The sequence below is a fragment of the Cetorhinus maximus genome, chromosome 13, assembly GCF_964194155.1.
Source record: "Cetorhinus maximus chromosome 13, sCetMax3.hap1.1, whole genome shotgun sequence".
Taxonomy (NCBI): Eukaryota; Metazoa; Chordata; class Chondrichthyes; order Lamniformes; family Cetorhinidae; genus Cetorhinus; species Cetorhinus maximus.
In genome coordinates, this window is record NC_135891.1 from 57,906,180 (window position 1) to 57,925,839 (window position 19,660).

The window sequence follows — 19,660 nt, forward strand, 5'->3', positions numbered from 1 at the left end:
GACCAGACCCCCGTCCCTGCTCAGCCCTTCCTGATCAGTGAAGAGCCGCGTTTCACGCTCGGCGGGCCTTCATTGGCCCGCCAGCCTGATATCGGGGTTCAATCGCCAATGGCGGGCCGTTCCCTGGCTGCTCCAGGTCCTGCCGACCGTGCCCGCTCACCCACCTCAAAATTCTGCCCATGAGGATAATGTTCACCTTCACCACTTGGGGCAATAATCTGGTGAAGGAGGCCTCCCACTAATTATGGAATCTAATTTTCATTCCATTGAAATCAACGGTAACCAGGCAGATTCAGCAGGGGATGGACAATTCACTCCACTGGATTATGGCCCATGTGTCAGAGGCTGAAATTTATCTCGGAGTCTTCTCTAAAACAATATACCCATGACAAAATCATTAGCAGCCTATGGTGCTAATGATGAAAAATATACCCAAGAAACAAACAGGAATAGGCAGAGTAAAATAAAAAAGCATGTTCACCCTAATTATTTGTAATCCTTTTTTGAGAAGCTGGCACTCTGTGAAATAAGCATAGCAATTCGTTAATGAATGTTAATATATGGTCTAACAGTTCTTTCAGACGTGAAGTCAGTTGAAATTACAGTTCAACACTAATGCATAATTCCTGGTGCTGAAATGGAGAGTGGTTTTAAATCCCAGAGCAACTGCAGTTAATACCAAGTGTAAGATCTTTGATAAAAGCAAAGAACTGCAGATGCTGGAAATCCAAAACAAAAACAGAAACAGAAATACCTGGAAAAACTCAGCAGGTCTGGCAGCATCGGTGGAGAAGAGCACAGTTGACATTTTGAGTCCTCATGACCCTTCAACAGAACTTTGTTGGGATGAAGGAGATGCATTGATTCCCTGCTGATTGCAGTTGTGGCTCATTCAGCAGCAGCCTTCCATCAGATAGCAAACCAGCACCTTATTAGTCGTTCAGATAAACAATCCAAGATCATTGTGCAGTAATTTTTATTCATAATCTTATAAACCCTATATGTTAATGCCCTAATAGCTTTAAGTAGGGATAAAGCGGCATGTTGAAGTTATTTCTAAAATAAAACAATGTGACCCAGCAACATCTGAATGATCCTTTAGATCTTCCGATTTCTGATTAATTCCCCAGCTTTGTGCCAGCTTCTCCTTTTGCTGCCTGGACAATGAAGCAAAGACATTATGCTCCTCATGCTGTCCTGCCGAGTGATCCTGATTCCTGCCCTCATCCTACTCTATCTCTTTTCTTAGCCGGTTAAAAGCACTTACCAGTATGTTGGATCATTGGTGAAACAATGGAGACCTTACCCCATATTCTTTCTAATCAATGAGCAACCAAGATGACTTTGACTTCCTTTCAGAAGCCCGATCTCCATCGTGAATAGGTGATGATCTAGAAATATTGAAGTCCCTTTGCATTATACAATAGTAGATTCACATCTAATGGACTGAAGCTATATCTAAACTTCAAGCTCTAGTCTTCATTTGTCTGGCCTATTCCTGGCCAAGGCTAGATATGCAGTGGGCAACAATGTTGTACTCACTGGGGATAGGAAGCAAAATTACCAAGCCCTGCACCCTCAGCAGAATCAAACTTCCATGCAGCTATTTACCAGGCAACGCTGGCCTGTGATATAGAAAAGAAATCTTGTCATTGATCTCGAAAGCTGCCTTCAAAGATCTAGTGATATCTGTAGCGTGGATGTTACATTTCAATACATTAATTTAAATGTGCCACAAGGTCAAGGAATTCTTCAGGAGTCCAGCAACAGTGATGTCATCAAGTAGGGTAGGTAGCCAATCACATTAAAGAATTCTCACATACAGCAAACCAGAAAGTTAAATGCATTGGTTTTTCTTTGACTTTTTAATGAATTTTACAGAGAGCAAAATAAAGATCATAAGATGATAAGAAATGGGAGCAGGAGTAGGCCATTCATTTCATTGAGCCTGCCTTCTGTTCAATATAATTGTGGCTGATCTGATTGTGGCCTTAATTCCACTTTCTCGCCTTTCCCCCCAAAACCTTTAACTCCCTTGTAGATCAAAAATCTGTCCATCTCAACCTTGAATATATTCAATGATCGTTCCACAGACTAACAACCCTCTGAAAGAAGAGCTTTCTCCCCATCTCCTTCTTAAATGGGATATCCCTTATTTTTTAAATTGTGCCCTAGTTCTAGATTGCCCCATGAGGGGGAACAGCCTCTCAGCATCTACCCTGTCAAGTCCCTTCAAAATCTTAATTGTTTCAAGAAGCTCACCTCTCATTCTCCAAAACTCCAGTGACTATAGGCCAAACCTGCTCAAACTTTCCTCATAAGACAACCCTTTCATCCCAACAATCAGCTTGGTGAACCTTCTCTGAACTGCTTATAATGCAAGTATATCCCTTTTTGAGTAAGGAGACCAAAACTGTACAGAGCACTCTAGGTGTGACCTCACCAATGCCATGTACATTTATAGCAAGAATTCCCTACTTTTATACTCCATCCCCCTTGCAATATAGGCCAATGTTCCTTTTCCCTTCCTAATTACTTGCTGTACCTGCATGTGACTTTTTGTAATTCATGTACAAGGACTCCCAGATCCCCCTGTACTGCAGCATTTTGCAGTCTCTTTCCATTGAAATAATATTCTGTTTTTCTATTCTTCCTGCCAAAATGGACAACCTCACGTTTTCCTACATTATTCTCCACCTGTCGAATTTTTGCCCATTCACTTAACCAGTCTATAACCCTTTTCAGATGCTTTATAGACTCCTCACAACTTGCTTTCCTACCTATCTTTGTATTATCAACAAATTTGGCTGCCAAGTAGGCCCATTTGTTCAAATCATTAATATAGATCATAAATAGTTATGGCCCCAGCACAATCCCCTGTGGCACTCCACTCATTACAGTTTGCCAACCTGAAAATGATACATTTAACCTGACTCTGATTTCTGTTAGTTAGCCAATCCTCAATCTGCACTAATATATTACTAATATATTACCCCCCCCACCCCACCCACTGCCCCACCCTCCACCCTCCACCACAATACCATGAACTCATATTTTCTGCAGTAACCTTTGCAGACACCTTATCAAATGCCTTTTGGAAATCCAATGGCACCACATCTACTTGGACCCCTCTGTCCAATCTGCTTGTTACATCCTCAAAGAACTCTAATAAATTTGTCAGACTTGATTTGCCTTTCAGAAAAATCACATTGACTCTGCCTGATTGTATTATGATTTTCTAAATGTCTTGTAATAAATTCTAACATTTTCCCAGTGACAGATGTTCAGCTAGCTGGCCTATTGTTTCCTGTTTTCTGTCTCCATCCATTTTTGAATAGAGGTGTTATTTTTGCAGTCTTCCAAATGCTTGGGACATTTCCAGAATCTATGTAATTTTGAAAGATTACAACTACCGCAGTCACTATCTCTAAAGTCACTTGTTTTAAGACTCTAGGATGCAGGCTGCCAGGTCCAGGGGATTTATTAGTCTTTAGTCCCATTAGTTTTCCTAGTAATTTTACTCTAGTCATCGTGATTGCTTTAACTTCCTCCCTTCCGTTTGCCTCTTGATTTTCTACTATTCTTAGGATGTCTTCTGTGTCTTCTACTGTGAAGACAGATAAAAAAATAATTGATCAAAGTCTCTGCCATTTCCTCGTTTCCCATTATTAATTCCCCAGTTTCCCATTATTAGTTCCCTAGTCTCACCTTCTAAGGGACCAACACTCACGTTTGTTACTCTTTTCCCTTTTATATACTTGTAAAAGCTTTTACTGTCAGTTTTTATAATTCTTGCTAATTTTCTCACATGCTCCGATTTCTCCCTCTTTATTACTACTACTATAACTACATTCCTTTTTACTCCCTCTACTTGAATGACCCCCTGCACCAAAGTGCCATGGTCATTTTGGGGTAGACTGAGGCATATGCATTAGAAGCCAAGATATCATGAACATTCTTTTAAAAAAATTATATTAGAAGACAATGAAATTTTTATCATATTGGAAAAACTTGATGTTACATCAGTAAAAATTAGTTTCCCCGGGCTGTAGAGGTTGCTCAGCAGTAATTATGACTTAGTATACCACAAAATCTAGTTGCACCTCCTTAACAAAACATGACATTTTTGGAGGGGGTTGTGGTTTAGCAGCATAAGAGGGGAGGTTCTCATTGGTTCAGTGATTTCTAAATATTTCTATTTTCAGGGATCCCAACTGGACACCCTGCAGGGGAGCAGAGAATCACTGACAACAACTTCTTGATTTCCAAGCTTTACTGCACATGTGCGAACACCAGAAGTTGTGGTCAGTTTCACAATTGTAATGATGGCAAACATTGAGAGTTTCACTATCATTACAACCACAAAACCAGGGCCTATGTAGAGTAAGAAGGAAGCCATTAAATGGCAGAATAGTAATTTGCTTGTTAATTCAGTGGTAATTGCCAATGAATGAGTATTCTGTATTCTGTAGAAGTGTTTAGTCTTTTTGGACAGATCTACAATTCGTGAGTGCTTGATTCAGCAGAGTGATTTCAAGGACATCCTATATTTTCTGAGCTATTCAAATGACATTCTAAAAGGAGATTTTTTTTTACCTAATAACAGGTCAATGGAGTTTCCATCAAAGATGAAGCTGGTTAATCATCTACACATTAGCAGATGTTCAAATCCTTTCAACCTGAAGCTCACCTCTATTACACTTAACAATATTTTTGACTGAAAGTTTATTTGGAATTTCCTGATCTAAGTCTCCCTTTACAAAGCTTTTGCTGAACTGGTATATGTGCAATTTATCATTCAAAGAAAAATCCAATTGGTTTTCAGCAGATCAGCAAATGTTTTGTGAGCAGCAATTATATTAACAACAAAATTAATGACATTGGGTTTAAAATGACCTGTAATTTAAAGACTAGAAATGAATTGCAAGAGGATTGAAATGTCAGTCAGCATAAAAGCTTTATCTTCAATAGTTCACGACCTGAATTGCAAAGATCATGGAGCCATCTTCATTTCAGTCCAAATTGTATATATACTTTATGATAGATGGTTGTTCTTCTAAATGTACTTTTAATTGATCCCCGATTGTTGATGATTGCGTAGCACAGTAATTATAGTATAAACAAATGTAAGTTCCCGGCTTAATCACTAAGCCTAGTAATTAGTAAGAAACTGTGGTCACAGGGATTATTCAAAATTAATATTTCCAACATTGCTATTTCAGTCGATGTCAATCGTTTTCAGTTAAACATGTCATTGGAAATACAAGTGGTGCAAGAAATCTTGAAGGGAAAATTATTATATATCCATTAGAAACCAGTGTCCAAACAAAGAATCTGTTGCATTATTTCAAAAAAGTTCTGCAGCGATCACTATCTTGAACAAAGACACCTGCTGTGAAACTAAGCTTCATAGCACCCTACTCATTGGCACTAAAAGTGCCATTTTGCCTCCAAAACGGCATCCACTGGACACATGCACTATTCTGATGCTAACCATGCCAAATGCCAGTTAGTGCGCACACAGTGAACTTCTGCCAACAATATGCAAAATAGGCTGCGAGTGATGTCAATCAGCATATAAACTCAATGCTTCAGCTAATGCCTTCTCTTAATCTTGCACAGCTGAACAAACATTCAGCAGCAGCAAGCACCACCCTTCCCATCCCCACTATTTAAAGGGATAATTGACTATTTTCAGGTTAGTTGCTGATTGATTTCTGTTGACTATTGCTGTGAATATACACATGTTTGGTAGTTTCCAGGATTATCTATTGTTACTGAAGTCTACAGGAATGGTGTGACATATGCAAAAGGACTTTATACTGACTTTAAGGTTGCTGCAAAAGCCACTTGCTCATGGACATGGTTGCAATTGGCTGGCATCTCCCTTGGACTTCAACATGACAGTGATATGAATGAGCAAAAGTGATACAGAGCAGTACAAGTTGCTGGAAGGGGGAGGAAAGGGAGAAAGGCTGTCAGCAGAAGGCCATATCTGCCCCAGGTGTTCAGGGTGTGATTCTCCTCCCCGAGTGAGGAACAATGTGTCTGCACTTCAGTAAGGACGCCCTTACTAAAATAGGCCACCTAATGCAGCCACAACTGCAACCTCAGAGCAGGCAAGGTCAGCACTACCAGTTCCTATGAAAGTGATCGTGGCCGTGAACTGTTAGGTGTCTGGCTCCTTCCAGCCAGGAGCAGGCGATATTTGCAACATCTCCCAGTTTGCAATCCATGTTCAAAGAGAGCTCAATATATTTCAGTCTCTCTTGTTAGAAATAAGTTGGCAGAGCGAACATGCAGTTTTACAATGATTGCAGATTTCCCCATGGTGCAGGGTGCTATTGATTGCGCGCACATCACTTTGAGGGCACAGTATGTCAACTTTGAGATACCCCCTCAATCTCCAGCTTGTGCACAGCAAATCATGCAGGTCAATGCCTATTATCCTGGCAGGTAGTTTTGAAGCCTTCGTCCTGTGACACAGTCTGCTGTGCTATCTAAATTTGAGTCACCATGACAAATTGGAGGGTGACTATTGGACAGCGAGGGCTAAACTTTAATAATGTGACTCCAGTGTGCAATCCCTGTACACATGGACAGCATGCAAATAAATGAAAGCTTTGCTGCCACATGAAGGGTGATTGAGCAAACTGTTGGTGTGCTTAAACAGTGCTCCTGCTGCTTGGACAGCTTGAGAGGAGGCCTGTAGTGCTCAGCAGAGTGAGCATCAAAATTTGTGGTGGTTTGCTATCTGCTGCATAACGTCACCATCATGGAAGCACAGTCCTTGCCATCAGTTATACAATGACCAGCTGAGGAAGAGGAGAAAGGAAGAGGGAAGGAGACAACCAAGACAGCCCCTTTCTGACCCAGCTATCCATAATTGACCCTTTCAACTGTGAAAGCAGTAAACACAACCCAAACCCCTATTTACCAACAGATCCACAACTTCCCTTCCCTCTGTCACAGATCATCACAGCATCTGTTTTGTCAGAATGCAAAAATAAAAGCCAGCACAAAATAAAAATTCCAAACAGAATTTACGGATCAAATCATGCCATGTTGCATTTAATTGTCAGCTAATTACTTTTGTGCATTCCCTTAGTGCCTGTCTTCCATCTTTCTTTGCCTGTCCTAGTTTTCCTACACCGTGCTACATGGATACATCATGGCTCATGGGAGACTGCTGACCTTCACTGGGGGAGGCTGCAGATGGCCTTTCAGGACAACCTCCATCATTGAGTCTTAAAGGACTGGCATCAGATTGAACTTGGCAAAGGCCACAGCAGCCTAGGCTGGCTGGCTTACAGGCAACAGCACAGACACTGACAGAGAGGCAGTGGTGGAAGGCCACAAGCTGATATCCAGAGAGGGCAGTCGATTCCATGGAGCCACTGCCATTCCCTAGGGCGGTGTCTCAGTAATCATAGTAATCTGAGGAAGGACAAATTGCTGGATTACAGTAAGACCCTGCAAGTGCCCGCGAACACTGGTATCCACAGCTAAGGTGGGACAGTCTGAGCTTGCATGGCAGCAAGCTGAGATTGCATGACTTCAGTCTGAGCTTCCACTACAGCACTCAAACTTTGGGTGGCTTCTACTTGTGATGCAGTGCAAGCAGAGACATCAGCCATCAGACACTGCCTCATAGTTGCTTCTGTGAATGATCTCATGTAGTTGGCCACCATCCATGCTGGAAAGTATAGGTTCCAAGCTCAGCACAAAGCCCCGTGCCAAGTTAATGCTAGACTCTTCCATTCTCCTTGACATTGACCATTGGCTTTCTGGCAGGCCTGTCAATGCACTAAGCATTTCCGTATGCATACCCATCAGCCTTCTTCTGTGGGCTGCCACATTAAAGTTCTCATCCGAGTCCAGCCGCAGATTTTGTATGTGATCTCATTCTCTGGGAAGCTGGCACCTGTGCCACTCTTATCCTCTGTGCTGGCTGCAGGCCACTCATGCCTGGTGTCTCTCCATGTGCAGATCCCACCTCCAATCTATCTTCCCAACTACACGCGGTGACGGTATCCCAGCTGGTAGCTGTGAGGGACAGTGTTTCCTCTTCATCATTGTCATCCTGCTCTTCTACCTCTTGCTCCTCCACAACTACCCACGAAGGTTTCATTTCTTGGAGAAAAGCAAAAGGCAGGACAGGATTGTGATAAGGGGAGGGTAAAGCAAGAGGTGTGTTCTTACCTGCAGTTTGTAAATTAGAAGAGTGTGCGATGAGGGGGAGGGAGGAGTGGGACATGAGAAAGAGAATTAGATATGAGCATACTGTCGTCATTGCTGCTTTCACCCCTGCTACTGACCACAGCCTCAATCATGGTTTCCAATGATGGAGAGCACCATCTCCTTCAGGGAGTGAGGAGGAGCTGGGAGCTCCGGTGCATCCTGTAACATGCCACTTTGTGCTGCAAGGGAGAGGGAAATGTGCCTGTGAGTGTGTTGTAATATGTTTGGGTAATGTGGCTGTCATGGTTGAATAGCTGGCAGTGAGTGCAAGCTGTGAAATATGGGTGTGAGGCTTGCTGCAGTGCTAAGTATGTGAAGACAAAGGGGACCTACGAATGTTAGGTATGAATTGTGATTGATCAAGATGGTTAGCAAGTAAGCGATGGGATTGTGGTGCACTGAGTGATGTGTGAGGCTAGTGGTGCAGTTGATGGGATAAGGCATGTGAGAATGCATTTACTGATGTTGACCACTTGAGTGAGGCCATCGAACTTTTCGTTGCCCTGCATCCAGGTTGTTGTGGCTGGATTCCTGGTATTGACTGCCACAACTATTTGGTCCCACTGCCTTTATAAAGCTTTTCTGCAGGGCTCCCAAAGTTTTGCAGCCAAAGTTTTATTCCAGGGTCAGGAACCTCATGTAGGAACCATTTCCAGGTCCAGACCCGCATGGCATGTTCCGGACACACCCAATCAGCATTTTTAAAGATTCAACAATTAAAGGCCAAAGAGCAGGCTTGTACACCAACGATAGCCCCTCCAGTACTCAGAGATCAGCAGACCTGCCAGCCAAGGTGGCAGCTGCGATCTGAACACGGAGAAAGAGAAAGAGAAGGCCAGGTAAGTTTTTTTTTTAATATTTAAAATGGCTATACCTACCTGGCCCCAATTATGGAGGGTCAACTCCTCCACAGGACGGCCTGTGGCCACAGCTGTGGCCTGGAGACTATTAAAGGTGCAAGAAGGTCCTCCATTCCCAATCTGAGACCACCACCTTGGCCTAAACATGTTGCAGGCTGCCGTGGGCTGCCTGCATGCCTATTGGAAATCCCAGCTGGCATGGGAACAGGGCTTAATATGCCTCTTAAATAAATCATATTTAATTGACCTCAATTGGCTACCCGTCAATTGTAAGCATGAGACAGTTCCAACCCTGACTCTGCCTCTCTGAAAATGGCTCAGGGTCAGGACCATGGTGCCAAGTGGCCAGCATACCAATTGTAGGCCCACCCACCTCTGCTCCCAATTCCAACGTTTAAAAATTCAACACTGATACCCCCCCAAAAACTGCCCCTTCTCTCACACATCACTCTTTTCCTGACTTTGATTTACAGGTCCAATATATCAATGGAAACAGCATATTGACTTGTATTATAATAATTTTTTTAATGAGAACCCTTGAGCTGTAATCGTCTGTAACCTTTATTCAGTGATTTGATTCACACAGAAGTGCTTTGAGAAAGGTGACAGTTTGACTTTGATGATTAATGCAATGAAATAATAATCTACTGATTTTGACCTTGAGAAGGATTTGATTGTTATGCTCTAATGTATGAAAATGATTCTGTGCGTTGATGATGGCTTCTCAAATAATATTTAGGACATGTTGCAAAGGTATGCTGCAGAAGCTGACTTTGCAGTGTCACCACACTGGCCACTGGAAAAAGGTGAAAGAACCACTGCAGTCTGAGCTAACACAATGTGCTTTGTTTAGAGTTTTTCTTTATGGATACCTAGTTAAAGGATATCCCAGTTATTTAACCAAACTCTCCTGAGAATTCAGTGGGAATAGCTGAACTGTACAGATCAGCAAGCTCCTGGGTACAATCTATACTAAGTAATGAACACACAAAATTGATGGGCAGAAAAAGACCAACTGGTTCAGCAAAGCCTGTCCCACACCTCAAGATGGCTGGAGCATCACAACTAGGTTTTCTCCTTCCTCCATCACTCCGCTCTCCTGTAGCCATGTCATTTTCTGAGAGGCAAAAACAAAACAGAAAATAAAACCTTGCACCGATAACAACAACACCAGCAGCTTATGTTTTCATAACATCTTTAACGTAATGAAACATCCCACAGTGCTTCACAGGAGCATTATAAAGCAATTCTTATAAGACACTGAGACCCATAAGGAGATATTAGCTCAGATGACCAAATCTTGGTCAAATATGTAGGTGTTAAGGAGTGCCTTAAAGGAGGAAAGCAAAGTAGAGAGGCAGAGAGGCGTAGAGAGAGTATTCCACAGCTTGGGGCTGAGGCAACTGAAGGGTCACCAATGGTGGAGCAATTAAAATTGGGGGTGTACAAGAGGCCGTACACCCAAAGACATTCTGCACCTTCTAAATTAGCCACTGGGTTATGACTTCCTGGGTGTCCATACCTCTGTTACAAGGCCACCTGCAAGCATGATGTGAAGGTGGCGGACATTGACACTGACAACTGGGAGACATTCGCTGACGGCCATGACCTCTGGAGGCTGATTGTTTGGAAGGGCATTGGAAGAGGTGAGCAGAAACAAAAAGCTCAGCTGGCCAGCAAGCCGTGCACCTCAGCCCACAGTCTTCCTCTGCAGTAAATGTGGCAGAGACTGCTATGCAAGAATGGGACTCCTGAGCCACACCAGGCCACGTTTAACATAGAGGTGACCATCATGGTGAAAACCTTCATCTTACAAGATGGAAGGATGCTACAGAGAGACAAGAGGAGTGAAGTTATCTCAGAGGGTTGTGGGGCTAGAGAAGATTAAAGAGATGGGGAGGGGGAAGCCATGGAGGGATTTAGAAACATGGATGAGAATTTGCTTCACTGAGAGTCAGTGAGCGCAGGAGTGATAGGGGAACAAGACTGCTGTGAGCTAAGACAGGGGAAGCAGAGTTTTGGATGACCTCAAGTTTACAGAAGATAGAATGTGGGAGACCAGCCAGAGTGTGTTGGGATAGTCAAGTCTAGAGGTAGCAAAGGCATGACTGAGGGTTCAGCAACAGATGAGCTGAAACAGGGGCGAATTTGGTCGATGATACAGCGGCATAAGTGATGGCACAAAATGAGGTCAGAAGCTTATTTAGGATAATAACCTCTGGAAAATTTATCTCTGTCCCCTTCCCATCCTCCCTCCATGTGATCAAAACCAGTCCAGGAGATCACGTAGACAGCATGTTACTTATAGGGCTGGATTTTCAGCTTGGCGTGTGGACGCCTGCCCAACATGCACGAGCGTGAAATAGCATGCGATAATGTCAGGCGAACATCCCAATGTCATCGCGCACTTGCACAATATTACAGTCGGCAGGCGCGCACAGGAGTCTGCAGCACACCCGCCAACAATTAAGAGGGCTGTTAAGCCTATTGATAATTAAACTGAATTTTTCTCTGCCCGTCCAACCTTACAGTTGGCGGGTGAAACGGCCAAGCGGCCTTTAGATTTTTGAGGAAACCTCATCCACGGACAGAATGCAGTTTCCAATGTTAATTAAAAATAAAATAAAAATTTTTAAATCTCATTTTTAACATGTCCCTGCTCATGTGACAGAGTCACATGAGGGGACATGTTTACCTGAATTTTAAAATCTTTATTTTGAATGTTAGAAATCTTCAGCTCCCTGAGGCAGCTCTCTGCCTTCAGGGAGCTTTCACTACGCGCTCCCCTGCTGCTACACTGACTTCCGCACTTATACTCCTCCACCCTCGCTCCCAGGCAGCGCTGAGCGTTTCAGCACATTATTCATGCTAGCTGGCCGTCAATTAGCCAGCTAGCGTGAAATCACGGTCTTGGCCCGATTGCGGGCGGCGATCGGTTTTGCGGCCGCTCCCGGGCCTGCCCGCTGTGCCCGCCCGACGAGGTAAAAATCCTGCCCATAAAGATATTTATCTTCTATTTGTAGCAATCCCTGCCCCAGTAAAAACTGGCCCATCTTCCTCTTAAAGGCATCCAGAGAGTCAACACCTACCAGGCCAGCTGGCAATGCATTCCGGAGGCCAACTACATTCTGGGATAAGAAGAATCACCAACCATCCAGTCTATTCTGATTCTTACAAAGTTTAAACAATTTAGTTTATATCAGGTATGATGGTCCTTGGAGCAACTGGCCTCAGCAAAACTGGAGCCCGACTATGGCCGGAATTTTGTGGCCCCATTGGCATCAGCCGTCATGGCGGGTCGGGGGAGGGGGGGATGGGGGGGGGCATGGGAGACACGACAATATGGCGAGAAGGCCAAAAATCAGTTTCACGCCGTCATCAAACCAGTTTATGTTCGTCTGCTCCATCTGTCAATGGCAGGCCTCATTTTCCAACACTACATGTCAGGAACCTAATTTCAATACCTTAGCATCTCATTATAAGCCCTGCTCGCCGGAATCAACACCACACATCAACTTAATGCCCACGTCAGCGTGGCTTCAGAACAGCGTGCTTCATAATTGCCTTCAAAAGACGCACAGCTGGTGACCTGAACTTCGAGGGGAACTCGGAGGTGAGTGCGCACAACCTTGCGCAGCGCTCATGAGCATCACCCATAGGACACCAAAGAAGAGGCGCCATGCATTTGTGAGGGGCACAGGCAAGTTGCTTTCTCCCAGCTGGCTTTCAGTGTGATGCCGGGGCAAGGGCTCCAGTGCTGACCACCACTGCCACCACCTCCCATACTGGATTGGTGATTTTGCTTGCTGGTCTTTGCACAAAGCAGAGGCAGGCCTCCAATGCGTCTAGTAGGCTCCCAAGGCAGACATTACTAAATTTGGGGGCAGCATGTTTCCTCCCTTTGTCAGCCATAACTTTCCAGGGGCGCGTTTTAAATATGGCACTTAGATTACTGAAGGACTGATGTGACGGCAGGGCCGGCAAATCAGAGGCCACCCCATCAGCGATCTGGCGTATTTCCTAGGAATACATTATTAATGAGGTGGGACGCGCTGGGAAAGGGACAATATGGCGTGAAAACTCGCCATTGTGGCTGGTGGGTAAAACAACATTTTACCTGCCCGCTACCACATTTAGTGCAAATCTGGGACTATTCCACCCTATGTCTTTTACGTTCAAGTATCCTTGATTATTTTCAATGGGAGTCTGATCCACATGAAGACTGCTCTAGATTATTGCTGACTGTTTAACTCTAATTGCTGTCCAGACTCTTGTTTTTTGCATCTATATTCTGGTAATAAGAACAGGGATATTCCATCTTGTGGATATCTCCATTAATAACGCTACAAGGTGATGGCTAGAGGAGCACAATATTACCCACAGATCAGGATTTTTTCCAATCTCGGGATGTGGGCATCACTGGCAAACAAGAAATTACTGCCCATTCCTAACTGTCCTTGTAAACGTGGGAGTGAGCCATGTTCTTCAGCCTCTGCGATCCAAGTGGTTTAAGTACTCTGTCAGCACTGTCAGGAAGGGACTTCCAAAGTTTTGATCCAATGACAGTGAAGGAACAGTGATGTATTCCAAGTCAGGATGGTGTGTGGCTTGGAGGGAAACTTGTAGGTGGTGATGTTCCCATGCATCTGCTGCCCTTATCCTTCCAGGTAGTAGAGGCCGCAGGTTTGAAAGGTGCTGTTGACAAAGTTTTGGTGAGTTGCTGCTGTGCATCTTGTAGACATTGCAGCCATGTTACGCCATCAATGGAGAACGTAAATGTTTAAATGTTTAATGGTGAATGGGGTGCCAATCACGGGGAGGCAGTGGTATTGTGGTATTGTCACTCACTGGTATTCCAGAGACCCAGGGCAGTGCTCTGGGGACCTGGGTTCAAATCCCACCATGGCAGATGGTGAAATTTAAATTCAATAAAAATCTGGAATTAACAGTCTGATGATGACCAAGAAACCATTGATGATTGTTGTAAAATCCTATCTGGTTTGCTAATGTCCTTTAGGGAAGGAAATCTGCTGTCCTTACTTGGTCTGGCCTACATGTGACTCCAGACCCACAGCAATGTGGTTGACGCTTACATTCCCTCTGAACAAGGGCAATAAATGTTGGCCTAGCCAGTGACACCCACATCCCATGAATTACTGAAAAAAAATCAAGTCCTGGATGGTGTTGTTGGAGCTGGAATCATCCATTAGGGAGTAAACCACCGCACTCCTTATAGATGGTGGACAGGCTTTTAGGAGTCAGGAAATGAGTCACTTTCCAGAGAATAACCAACCTCTAATCTACTGGTTCCCTCATTGTTCACATTCCTGAGATCAATGTTCAGACATAGACGATGTGGATGTGATGGAAATCACACAATTGTCAGTACAAAGCAATCCTGTCTTGGATTTTTTTGATCATTTTTCCATACAGGGGATTTAACATTGTTTTGAAATGTTGGATGTTTTAAAATGAGTGTATTCACACGTGTGTTTTTTAAAAAGCACCAAGATGATGGGCAGTTAAAATGCTAATGAGATAAAATTTGACTTAGTTCTTCCATGGACTGTAAATAATAAGCAATTCACTAGCCTGTCTCAGCAATTAATAAGGACCTCATACCCATTGTGTGCAAAAGTGTTCTGGCCCGTTCAAGTTATGAGACGAAAGCACAGATAGTTAGCCAAATCCAGCAAAGATTGTGAAATCTGTCAGAGTTTTAAAGCAGAACAATGCAAACCTTGGTTAGACTCAGAAGTTCCACCAGTCTCCAGATTGATGGAACTCATAAAGAAATGCAGAAACAGCAGAAACAGTTAATTGCTTTTTAATTCTTTCATGGCCCATGTTAGCATTACTGGCAAGGCCAGCATTTGCTGCCCATCCCTAATTTCCCTTAAGAAGGTGGTAGTGAGCCCCTTTCTTGAACCGCTGCAATCCATGTGGTGTAAGTACATTCATAGTGCTGTTAGGGAAGGCTTCCAGGATTTAGACCCAGCACCAGTGAAAGAACGGCGAAATAGTTCCAAGTCAATTCCAGTCACTACCAACTTTTCAAGGCCAATTAGGGATGGGCAACTAATGCTGGCCTAAACAGTTACACCAGCATCCTCTGAAAGAATAAATTTTAAAAAGCAGCAGAGGGACCTGGGTGTATATGAGCATGAATCATTGAAGGTGGTAGGACAGGTTGAGATATCAGTTAATAAAGCAAGCAGGCATCCTATGCTTAATCAGTAGGGACATAGAGTACAAAACATGGGAACATAGGACTTAAGAGCAGGGGGTAGGCCATTCAGCCCTTTGAGTCTCCTCTGCAATTTGATAAGATCATGGCTGATCTGGTGTGGTCTCAACTCCACCTTTTTGTCTGCCCCATAACATTTGACTCCATGACCTCTGAGAGAAAAAATCTCCTCATCTCAGTCTTAAAAGGTAGACCTCATATTTTAAACTGTGTCTCCTAGTTCTTGTCTCCCCCACAAGAGGAAACATCCTCCCAGAATCCACCTTATCAAGTCCCCTCAGGGTCTTATGTTTCAATAAGATCACCTCTCATTCTTCTAAACTCCAATGGGTATAAGCCCAACCTTTTCAAAAGATAAGCCCTTTAGCCAAGGGATGAGATGCGTGAACCTTCTCTGAATTGCCACTAATGCAATTATATCATTTTTCAAATAAGGAGAGTGAAACTGTACTCAGTACTCCAGATGTGGTCTTGCCAAGGCCCTGTACAGCTGCAGTAAGATTTCCCTACTTTTATATTCCATTCCCCTTGCAATAAATGCCAACATTCCATTTGCCTTCCTAATTACTTGCTATACCTGCATGCTAACATGTACCCAGACACCCAGATCCCGCTGTGCCGCAGAGTTTTGTGGTCTCTCTCCATTTAAATAATATATTGCCTGTCTGTCTCTTATCTTTCATCCATCCTTGTTCGAAGAGTTGGCTGCACTATGAACAAGGTTTCTCCACTGATTTCTATTCTCCGCTGCCCTCACTGCCTGTCCCATAGGCAGGCCAGTCCACATTCTGATATTATCCATACATGCCACCTTGGGTCTTCCTTGTGCACATTTTCCAGGCATTTAGACTTGCATTCCCTCTTTTTCCAAACACTCCCCAAAATATCTGAACTTCCTTGATATCCCTGCCTCAAACAAGTTCCTCTTAACACCAGCTTTCTCGAGCACTCACTCATTTATCCATCCATGACATACATAATATCCGTCCTTTCATTTCAAATGCTCTTATTCGAGCCTCGTCACGCTTCTTGATGGCCCAACTTTCACAGTCGTACATTGTCACCAGCCACACAACAGCTTTCAGAAGATGAATTTTCATTGCAGTCGAAATATCGTGGCCACTCCATACTCTTTTAAGTGAATTCACAACACCATGATCCTTGTTAAGTCTCGCCTGAATTTCTTCGGTAGACCCTGAAACTTCCATGATGAGTGACCCAAGACAGTGGAAGATATTAACCTGTTCAAGCTGAACCCTGTTAATCACAATCTTGCAGGTCTTTCCACCCACCCCCATCACCTTTGTCTTGTCAACATTGATCAGAAGACTGTTTTTCTGATTAATTTGATTAAGGCAATCCACCAACTCCTGTAGCTCCTCCATTGAGTTAGTGGGCAGAATAATGTCATCAGCACATCCAAGATGCGAAACTCACCAGCCGCCATTCGCTGTCCCACCTTTATGTCCATCAAGTGTCTCCCTCATAACCATTTTTCAATAAACATGGTGAGGGGACACATCCATGTCTAACACCCTTTTTGAATCTGAACCATTCTGCCAGCAACTCTGACCCTAGCTCGTTGCTTACAATAAAGCTTGGGAAGCAAGTCAATCAAAGCTGGTGGATATCCCATGTCAAACATTGTCAGCCAGAGTTTTTTTCCCTGTGTTGGGACCAGAAGATCACGCCGGTGTGAGGGGCTAGAAAATTCCGACCCATGATCCTAAGATTAGTGACTTGATCTCTGGTTTCTCTTCCACATCGAAATCCATCAGCAATCTCACTCTCTGGGCAGAATTGTCCCAGAAATCAGCAAAGTCCAATTATCGGTGGGGAAACCAGCGTGTGACCCGCCGAGGGCATTGGCAGCTTTTTCCGCTGCATCATGAACCATTTTGTTTAAAATATTGAGAGGCACAAGTTTTACATCAGGTCGATGGCAGGGTGGCCTCTGATTTGCCCACTCCGCTGTGACCTCAGGCCTCCAGTAAACTGGTGCCATATTTGAAGGCCGCCACTGCACAGAGCTAGCACTCTTTAAGGAGTAGGAAGTTGCTCAGAACTGATGGCTGCCAAAGGGAGAAAACATGCTGTCCCCAAATTTAGCAACACCTCCCTCGAGTGCCAACTGGACACAGTGGAGGCCCGCCACGATGTTCTCTACCCCCACTCTGGGGGAAGAATCTCATCCAAGGTGACAAATCCAGCATGAGTCAGTGGCAGCAATGGTCAGTTCCAACACCCTTTAAAAGAGGACAGCCACCCAGTGCCAAAAGCGGATGAATGATCTCCCTTCCACCAGGGTAAGTCACTCTTCTCATCATTCAACTCACACACTCACAAACCCACATGGATCTCACCCACTGCCAGCTCAAGGGACATCAGCATTCACTCTCACACACACCTTCATCTGCCCCGCAGATTGTGTCCTCATCCCGTACATGGCACCACTCACTACCCACACATGCCAGGCATACTTATCATCTGGCCTGGCAAGCGTCCTGCTTACACTCTCTCCATCTGTATTCATGCAGGTCAAGCTGGCACACAACAAAAGGGTGAGGCTGCAGACTGGTGGATGAATGCCCAATTGGAGTATTGCATCCAGTTCTGGGCAAATCAGGACGTAAAGGCATTAGAGAGCATGCAGAAAATATTCACGAGAATAGTTCCAAGGATGAGGAACTTCAGTTATGTAAATAGATTGGAGAAGTTGGGACGGTTTTCATTGGAGAAGAGAAGGTTAAGAGGAGATTTGATAGAGGTATTCAAAATTATTAGGGGTCTGGGCAGAGTAAATAGGGAGAAACTGTTCCCTTTGGTAGAAGGATTGAGAATCAGAGGGCACATGTTTAAAGGCAATTGGCAAACAAAGCAATGCGATATCAGGAAAAACCTTTCCACACAGCGAGCAGTTAGGATTTGGAATGCACTGCCTGAGAGCATGGTGGAGACAAGACAGGTTCAATCACGGTATTCAGGAGGGAATTAGATTATTACCTAAAAAGTGAGAATGTGCAGGACCAAGGGGTGAAGGCTGGGGAGTGGTACTAGGTGAATTGTTCCTTCAGAGAACCAGCATAGACTCGACGGGCCAAATGGCCTCCTTCTGTGCTGTAACCATTCTATGATTCTATGCCCAAGATTCCTATCAATCCTCCACTTACGTTATGGTGGGAGATCAGGAGAACCCTGTGGAGGTTCTTCCCTTTCTTTAATGTCAGGTAAAGCTGATAGTTAAGATGCCATTATTTTGTATTATGAGACAAAGAAAGGTTGTATTGGGTGAATCTGATCATAGCTGTTGTTGAGAATGTTCAATTGCTGCGAAATAAAGTAGATTAATGATTCCCATCTGGCCTAAATGTACAAGGTGTTTTCTCAATCTTTCTTCAAAAGGATTGCAAATGACAATATGCAGTGGCAATCCTATTTAAATCACAAATGAATACTGATGTCACACTACCTCAGTTGCATATTGGACAGTACAGCGTACTCTTAAACATACAGACAATGACTCCACCAACAGGAGTACTTAGCACCACTGTCCCCGAGAGAATATCAAAGGCAAGACCCTTAATTCATAATGGAAGACTTGAACTGCAGTGAAACTTCCAAATTTTTCCTTCAGTGTTTTTACTCTGCATTCACAGAATAAGCAGTTCCCCTTGGAATGTGACAGAAAATTAGCATTTCACTTAAGTTATAGAGTGCATATTTCTTGCACAAATGCATTTTGCTTTCTTTTTCTATCTTTCTAATTATTTTCCTTTCCCAAACAATGCTTCCCTCACTGGGAATTTTGTTAATTCAGCTCCTGAGCAAATGAGAGCCTGAGGAAATTTGATTTGAGATACAAAAGCTCAAATCACTGCCAGTATGTATAAATATTACGAAGATGCTCATGTGATCTATTCTTTATTTTTCTTTCAGGAATCATGGCTGGTTCAAATAGATCAGGAGACCTGAGGGATGCCCAGAAGTCTATTCCAGTTGGCACAATCATGGCAATTGCAACAACGTCTGCTGTCTGTATCCTTTCTCCTCTTAATATAGAGCTTAGCCAACCTGCTCCTAATAAGATAATTAAGTGATAACTTTCATTGCTGCAGTGTACAAAGCATTAAATGGCTCCCACATGGTTATTAGGCACAGAGATGACAAGCAAGGATTTTAATAAGTATGTATAGAGGCTGCTTAATGTTAGGAATATTAAATTAATTAGAATTTTGACTGAGATAAAAAAAAATACACGGAAATGAGACATTATAAATTATTGTTTCACTTATCCTGTATGAAATTTAGTACA

General features: G+C 43.6%; 1 protein-coding gene across 1 annotated transcript in view; it reads left to right on the forward strand.

Moving 5' to 3' along the window:
- Positions 1 to 19,660, forward strand: part of LOC144688627 (solute carrier family 12 member 5-like) — a 742,161-nt gene that overhangs the window by 631,693 nt on the left and 90,808 nt on the right. The window contains exon 10 of the mRNA XM_078555421.1: positions 19,285 to 19,383. Within this exon, the coding sequence (XP_078411547.1) occupies positions 19,285 to 19,383 (99 nt within the window). The remainder of the gene's footprint in view (positions 1 to 19,284; positions 19,384 to 19,660) is intronic.